This window comes from Podarcis gaigeae (assembly GCF_964106915.1).
Source record: "Podarcis gaigeae genome assembly, chromosome: 13".
Lineage (NCBI taxonomy): Eukaryota > Metazoa > Chordata > Lepidosauria > Squamata > Lacertidae > Podarcis > Podarcis gaigeae.
Genome location: NC_139689.1, coordinates 5,552,979 through 5,561,521, shown reverse-complemented (window position 1 = coordinate 5,561,521; position 8,543 = coordinate 5,552,979). Strand labels below are relative to the sequence as shown.

General features: G+C 46.8%; 1 protein-coding gene across 1 annotated transcript in view; it reads left to right on the top strand.

The window, feature by feature from the left end:
- Positions 1-4,749: 4,749 nt before the first annotated feature.
- The window catches only part of LOC310828808 (polyunsaturated fatty acid lipoxygenase ALOX15B-like), a 41,820-nt gene continuing 38,026 nt past the window's right edge, over positions 4,750-8,543 (top strand). Inside the window, exon 1 of the mRNA XM_083706691.1 lies at positions 4,750-5,179. Within this exon, the coding sequence (XP_083562817.1) occupies positions 4,883-5,179 (297 nt within the window). The 5' untranslated portion in view covers positions 4,750-4,882. The remainder of the gene's footprint in view (positions 5,180-8,543) is intronic.

The window sequence follows — 8,543 nt, the reverse complement described above, 5'->3', positions numbered from 1 at the left end:
CTATTTGCACAAACGTTTTGGATTCATCCTAGCAACAAACAATGGTCAGATTAACCGTTAAGCAAATTAAGCCCGTGTTTAGGGCGTCAAGGGAAGGGCGATGCCAAAGAAATTTTCCATTGCCAGATTTTTAACATTAAGGGTCACAAATTGCCCAGCTGAGTGTTCATTTTCTCAGTTGAAGTATATTAAAAATCCCAGCAGAACAACAAGGCAGGCTAGCTGGAAGTCTTATCTCTAAGTTTAGAAGCCGATGTGTTTTGTAAGATGAGTTTTGAGGACCTGATCAAAGACTTTGCAATTAGAAAAAGTAGCAGAAATTTTTTCAAATAGAAATAAACCAAAAATAATCATGGTTTTCCATCTGTTTCATTTTGAAAGATTATTATTATTATTATTATTATTATTATTATTATTATTATTTATACCCCGCCCATCTGGCTGGGTTTCCCCAGCCACTCTGGGTGGCTTCCAACAAAATATTAAAATAAAATATTCTATTAAACATTAAAAGCTTCCCTAAAACTTCATCTTACAGTTCATTGTTGTTTATGTTTTGAATTAGATATATATGGGGGGCCCCAAAAATCTTTTAAGGGCTTAATCCGGCCCTGTGTCAGATAAGGCATAGTTGTTAACTTTTTCCTTTTTTGTAAGGGAAATTCCCTTATTCCAAATAGGATTCCTCGCAAGAAATGGGAAAGTTGACAGCTATGCAAATAAGGATGCTCAGCCCCTCGGAGATCAGCCCAGCCACGGAATAGCTCCAGAGGCAACTCACACAAGCAAGCCAAGCCGCATACTTCACATCACCCCAGACAATAATCCCCAAGCACTTTAGAGCGCTTGGCCAATGTGATGACTATCTGGCAAAATCCCTTCCCTATTCTAAATATGCAAACGACTCAGAACTCCTCCTGGATTGGGATGGGAAGTTACCCACTGAGTCATCCCGAGGGAAATTTAAGTGGATCTGCACCACGGCTCAACATCCTGCCCTGGTTTAGTTAGTTCCCGGTTTCCCAGAGGAAGTAGGTGGCAGGTGGAGGGAGATGGGCTCAGAAAATGATAAGGATGTGCGGCTGGGGAGGGCTGAGGAGAGTGGCTGTGGGTTAACAGGACAAATAAAGGGGTTAACAGGTCACTGAAGGAGGAAACAGGGATTTTGGCTGTGCCCTGGAGTAACTGCTCCTGCCTTCTAATCTCCAGATATTTCAAGAATGTTAGAGGAGGCCAACTGCTCCCACCTAATTCAGCATCTTGTCCTCACAGCAGCCACCCAGATCAGGGACGGATTTTAACAACAACAACAACAAATTTTTATTTATACCCGACCCTTCCCGGTTCAAAAACCGGGCTCAGGGCAGCTAACTTTGGTAATTTTTTGGTAGTCTGGGGCTCTGAATGAGGTCAATATCTGGTGCCCCCAAATGGGTCTTCTCTCTCTCTCTTTTAATACTATTTTATTAATTTTAACAATAATAACAAAAAAAATAACCATACCTTAATCCTTAGATCAGGGACGTGGGTGGCGCTGTGGGTTAAACCACAGAGCCTAGGACTTGCCGATCAGAAGGTCGGCGGTTTGAATCCCCGCGACAGAGTGAGCTCCCATTGCTCCTGCCAACCTAGCAGTTCGAAAGCACGTCAAAGTGCAAGTAGATAAATAGGTACCACTCCGGCGGGAAGGTCAACGGCGTTTCCATACGCTGCTCTGGTTCGCCAGAAGCGGCTCAGTCATGCTGGCCACATGACCGGGAAACTGTACGCCGGTTCCCTCGGCCAATAAAGCGAGATGAGCGCCGCAACCCCAGAGTCGGCCACAACTGGACCTAATGGTCAGGGCTCCCTTTACCTTTAATCCTTAGATCAACTATATATACAATCCACAACAATTCCCAAACATGGGATTTCTAGAATCCTTTGACTCCCCTCTACTCCCCTTCTTGGTTCTTTTGTTTTACATTTAATCATGCACGTCCATGATCTCTTCAATTCGCAATACTTTCCAGTTTTATACATTCTTCATCATATTACAAGTGTTTTTCGAAGTTCTGCTAATGTATAAAGTCTTCCGTTTTTTAAACAAAGGTTATTTTAAGCATTTTTTTCAAATCATTATATATCATTATCCAAGCTTTTTTTAATAACCTGCCACCACATATAGTATCCTCTCAAATGGGTCCGAAATGGGTTTTCTCAAAATGATGGGTCTTCTCAATTTTGCGGCCCCCTCGACTCAGCAGGGGAACCACTCACACCCCGTGAAAGAATATGATCAAATTCAAGTATATAAATTGAATTGATCATCATCATCATCATTGTCCTGGGACGATGAATTTGAACGATTGTGCCTGCCATGAATTCACATTCATTCATTTATTATTACATTTGCTGCTCACCTTTCATATCAGGGGTGAGGAGACTTTCATAGAATCATAGAATCCTAGAGTTGGAAGAGACCACAAGGGCCATCGAGTCCAACCCCCTGCCATGCAGGAAACACCATCAGAGCACTCCTGACATATGGTTGTCAAGCCTCTGCTTAAAGACCTCCAAAGAAGGAGACTCCACCACACTCCTTGGCAGCAAATTCCACTGTCGAACAGCTCTTACTGTCAGGAAGTTCTTCCTAATGTTTAGGTGGAATCTTCTTTCTTGCAGTTTGGATCCATTGCTCCGTGTCCGCTTCTCTGGAGCAGCAGGAAACAACCTTTCTCCCTCCTCTATGTGACATCCTTTTATATATTTGAACATGGCTATCATATCACCCCTTAACCTCCTCTTCTCCAGGCTAAACATGCCCAGCTCCCTTAGCCGTTCCTCATAAGGCATCGTTTCCAGGCCTTTGACCATTTTGGTTGCCCTCCTCTGGACACGTTCCAGTTTGTCAGTGTCCTTCTTGAACTGTGGTGCCCAGAACTGGACACAGTACTCCAGGTGAGGTCTGACCAGAGCAGAATACAGTGGCACTATTACTTCCCTTGATCTAGATGCTATACTCCTATTTACGCAGCCCAGAATTGCATAGGCTTTTTTAGCTGCCGCGTCACACAGACTTTGGGGCTCCATGGGTCAAGGTGTTTATGAGGACCCAGCCTTGTGGGCCAATTTTGACCGCTGGGCAGGGCCGCTTGCCTGTCAATCACCTGACGTCTCACAGTCACCTCACGGTGACGTCTGGTGATTGGGCGCTTGGAAGTGTGCTTACTAAAAATATAGTAGGTTATAACCATATACGTAGTGCCTTTTTTCTGGGGGGACACATACCCCTAAACATTTTGTGAATCTAATGGGAGAAGAAACTATTTGTTTAAAAAAATAGTTTCTTCTTTAGCATGGTGACTCGTCTGTTCCGTTGCTACCCCCGATGGCGGCCTTTTGTCCATTTACTGTATTTATTTTTCCCAGTTTGAACTATAAAATGGCGATTTTCTTGAGTCAAAATGAGAGTAGCCCTAAACATTTTTTTAGGGGAAAAAAGCACTGCATATATGTATTTGGATAATAATAACACTTATATATTGATGTACTGTGGTACCTCGGGTTAAGAACGGCCCTGTTTACGAACTATTCGGGATAAGAACTCTGCAAAACTGGAAGTAGTGTTTCGGTTAGTGAACTTTACCTCGGTCTACGAACGGAAGCCAATCAGTGGAAGGGCACTGGCGGCGGGAGGCCTCGTTAAGGAAAGCACGCCTCAGTTTAAGAACGGTTTTGGTTTAAGAACAGACTTCTGGAACGGATTAGGTTCATAAACCGAGGTACCACTGTGCTAGACAAACATGTGGAATTGTAGTTTGCATATACAGTGGTACCTCGGGTTACATACGCTTCAGGTTACATACGCTTCAGGTTACAGACTCCGCTAACCCAGAAATAGTACCTCGGGTTAAGAACTTTGCTTCAGGATGAGAACAGAAATCGTGCTCCGGCGGCACGGCAGCAGAGGGAGGCCCCATTAGCTAAAGTGGTGCTTCAGGTTAAGAACAGTTTCAGGTTAAGAATGGACCTCCGGAACGAATTAAGTTCTTAACCCGAGGTACCACTGTATAATGATATAATATACCTTTTACTTTTTATTCCATTCTTAATTTATATATTTCATTCGCTTTTTATTTCCATTTTATTTTGTTCAGTTGAAATATTCAGTAACAACAACAACAACAAATATATCAAAAAGGGGATGGCATTGGGAAGTCAAGGACTCGCTTCCATTAACCTCCATCTCTGGGGGCATTGCCAGTCGGGCTGCCCCTAGATTTGGGGCCTGGGATGCTCCTGACCTGGCAATGCTAGCAACCAGGTAAACAGAGAGAGGCACTGAATCCCCCAAACTCCCGCCCCCTCCAATTGCTCTGGAAGGAGTTTGTGGAGCTGGGCTTCAGCTTGGGGACAGATCACCTCCTTTGCCTGCATAAGGTCACAAGTTCGATCCCCGGGGTCTCCTGATAGGGCTGGAAAAAGGCTCTGGACATAGTCCTGAGCCCCTGTCTAATTTCCATCAGTGAAAACCCCCCTTTCTCTCTGGCTATCTTCCCAACTGCTTCGCTCCATCCCCCTGCCTTCCAGTCCTGCCATCGCCCTCATCCCTCCCTGCTGAGATGCACCTGCCGCGATGGGAGGTCGCCACCCACGATGGAGAGATGGGTGGTCCATTTCCAGGTGCAGCTTGGCTTTCACCTTTGTACGCAGGGAGGATGGAGGAGAAGGCCTGTGTGTGGACGTACAAATATATATAAATGATCGCCTGTGCTGCAGGAGGTTACCTGTGTGAGTCGAGGCAGCGAGAGTGGGTGGGAGGACTTGGACTGAGCCCTGTCGCTTGGAGGCACCTGGGCGTAGCTCAGCCAAAAGGGAGACGAGCCGGTTCCTGGAGCAGATGTTTGCCTCACCTGCGCACCACACTTATAAGCCAGGCTCCCGGGTTCTTCCCGAAGCTTTTTCCGGCTTCTCTTCGCCCCGATCTCCCGAGGGTCCAAACGTGGGCAAGATGGAACAAGTGGGGATCTTCTCCTCCAAGCCGGCCGAACCAGTTATCTACAAAGTCAAAGTGACGACCGGGCAAGGTCTCCTAACTGGGACCTTTGACTCCATTTCCATCACTTTGGTGGGGACCAACGGGGAGAGCGCCAAGCAGCTTCTGAACCGGGTCGGAACCAGTTGTGCCAAGGGATCGGTAAGCTCTGGGGTTTAGCGGTTCGGGGAGAGGGTGGTCCGCCAACTCCCCATAACAAATAGCATCTCCTTTTGCAAACGTGTTTTGGATGACCTTAAGGGAGCTTTCATCTCTAAGCAGCTATGATTAAACAAACGACAATAAAACAAATTGCTTCTAAGTTTTTAATTCACGCGCGATTGACGATAAGCCACAAATGACAGCTCCGGGACCCAAACGAATTTGCAAGAGAGCTCAAATTAATACCCGGGTATCCTTTTGAGTCCGACGTTAAGCTTTCGAATCCTAATCGGAAAACTCGACCAAAGAACTCTCTCGTTTCGCTCTACACGTAGCAGCCGGAAAGGTTTGTGCTGAACGCCGGGTTTTTGGGGTGAAAAACGGGGGGACGATCTCTGGGTAGCTGCTTAAATTGGGGTTTCATATGCAAGGAGTCTGCCCAAAAATGTTGAAGGCCTTTAAATCTAAATTGATTCAGCCTCGCTTGTGGTTACTGAGACTCGGAGCGGTGGCCTTCAGACATAGGGACCTAGGAGGCTGAATTATGCTGAGCCAGACCCGTGGTCCACCTAGCCCAATATTGTTTACACTGGCTGGCAAGATTTCAGATGGGACCTATCCCAGCCTTACCTGGAGAGGCTGAGGATTAAATCAGGGACTTTCTGCATTCTTTCTCCTCCTCTGATATTTTCACACGAATCAGTAGGAACCTTTTGACCCTCTTGCGCTAGTGTGAATGTTGTTAAGCAGAAGAGAAAGAGAGAGAGATTTTTAAATGGATGTATATTCTCTCCAATAAGGGACGTGGGTGGCACTGTTGGTTAAACCACAGAGCCTAGGACTTGCCGATCAGAAGGTCGGCGGTTCAAATCCCTGCGATGGGGTGAGCTCCCGTTGCTCGGTCCCTGCTCCTGCCAACCTAGCAGTTCGAAAGCACATCAAAGTGCAAGTAGATAAATAGGTACCACTCCGGGGGGAAGGTAAACGGCGTTTCCGTGCGCTGCTCTGGTTCGCCAGAAGCGGCTCAGTCATGCTGGCCACATGACCTGGAAGCTGTACGCCGGCTCCTCGGCCAATAAAGTGAGATGAGCGCCGCAACCCCAGAGTCAGCCATAACTGGACCTAATGGTCAAGGGTCCCTTTACCTTTACCTATTCTCTCCCATATAGATAAATAAAACCTATCAAAGTCAATGGGCCTAAGTTAACCACAAGGACCATGAATTCCAGTGGGGTCTACCCTGCGTGGAACTGATACAGCCCAGGAACTGCAAACTTGCCATACCACAAATAACTTATTTATTTATATTATTGGTTGCATTTAAAATTGTAGCGTTGGAAGGGACCGTGAGGGTCATCTAGTCCAATGCAAGAATCTTTTGCCCCACGTGGGACTCGAACCCAGAACCCTGAGCTTAAGAATCTCATGCTCTGCTCACTGAGCTACCTGGTGGGCTGTATCCCACCTTTATCTCTGAGGAGCTCAGTTGTGGCCTTAGTTGTGAAATGCAACTAACCATGGGTGATATCATCTGCTCAACTGGATTGTATGCGCAGACAGGGCACAGGACAAGGGTCTGCTAAGAGGGCGCGAGAGCAGGGTTGAGCTGCATTGACAAAGGGTAAGTCTAACTCTGCCGCCCGAGGCAGTTTGCCTCTGAATATCCCTCGCTGGGAATCGCAAGCCAGAAGAGCACACTGCTCTTGAACCTCAGGTCTTGCTTGGGGGCTTCAGAGAAGAGGCACCACCTGGTTGGCCACTGTGAGAACAGGATGTGGGACCTGAATGTAAGGAGCTAGCCCAAAGTTGCAGAAATGAACTCAGTAACTCACTGATGTCTAGAAACTTGGTTAGTCTGCATATTGGCAGGTGCGTCACTCGATTACTTCTCGCTCCCTGGCGATTTGATGACTGTAAGAAGTGACTCAAAGGCACATGGCAAGTTGCTTTAGATCACGCCAAGCTACTGACTCCTCAGACTGGTGGCGGCTGTCTGGATCGTGGCCGGAGAGAGAGACCTTCCCCAGGACCTGTTGCTTGGTGGTGGTGGTGGGCAGGGGGCTTTCCAGATGCGAATCACATGCTCTCTGCGACTGAGCGTTATGTCCTACCCTTCCATAGCTCAGTCAGTAGAGGAAGCCTTGATTAACTGTTGTTGTTGTTTAGTCATTTAGTCATGTCCAACTCTTCGTGACCCCCTGGACCAGAGCACGCCAGGCACTCCTGTCTTCCACTGCCTCCCGCAGTTTGGTCAAACTCATGCTGGTCGCTTCGAGAAGACTGTCCAACCATCTCGTCCTCCGTCGTCCCCTTCTCCTTGGGCCCTCCATCTTTCCCAACATCAGGGTCTTTTCCAGGGAGTCTTCTCTTCTCATGAGGTGGCCAAAGTCTTGGAGTCTCAGATTCAGGATCTGTCCTTCCAGGGAGCACTCAGGGCTGATTTCCTTCAGAATGGAGAGGTTTGATCTTCTTGCAGTCCATGGGACTCTCAAGAGTCTCCTCCAGCACCATAATTCAAAAGCATCCATTCATCGGCGATCAGCCTTCTTTATGGCCCAGCTCTCACTTCCATACATCACTACGGGGAAAACCATAGCTTTTACTATACGGACCTTTGTTGGCATAGTTAAAGCTCTGGTTTTCCCAGTAGTGATGTATGGAAGGGAGAGCTGGACCATAAACTACAGGGCCCAGAATCCTTTGAGAGAAAGAATGGGCTTCGAATGGGCTTTAAAGGCATAGCACGCATGCAACCCAACACTCCCGTGTTTATTGACTTCCGATTTTAAGCTGTTCCACAGGTATTTGGCTATGTCCAGTTTAAACATATTATTAAAAATCACCTCTTCACTCCTGGCAATAGGTAGGTAACATAAGAAACTGGGATTATTGTTTTGTTCTGTTTCAGCTGTTTATTTTGTGCTTTTTGTCTTCTGAACTCCCCTGAGATCTTTGAATGAAGAGCAGTATATAAATTTTAACAACAACAACAGAGTCCATCTGGATCAGGCCCATCTAGTCTAGCATCCTGGCAGACATCGATTACTGTCTCTTCCATGGGTTTGTCTAATCCTCTTATAACCCTTCCATAATGATGGCCATCAGAAATAATTGTAGGGTAATAATAGGTTGTATCAAATGTTAGTCCTACCGAGAGTATGAGATGGAAATCAATGGACATGACTAACCGGGGCCACTTAATTTCATTGGATCTACTCTGAGTAGGAGGGACGCGGGTGGCGATGTGGGTTAAACCACAGAGCCTAGGACTTGCCAATCAGGAGGTCGGCAGTTTGAATCCCCACGACGGAGTGAGCTCCCGTTGCTCGGTCCCTGCTCCTGCCAACCTAGTAGTTCGAAAGCA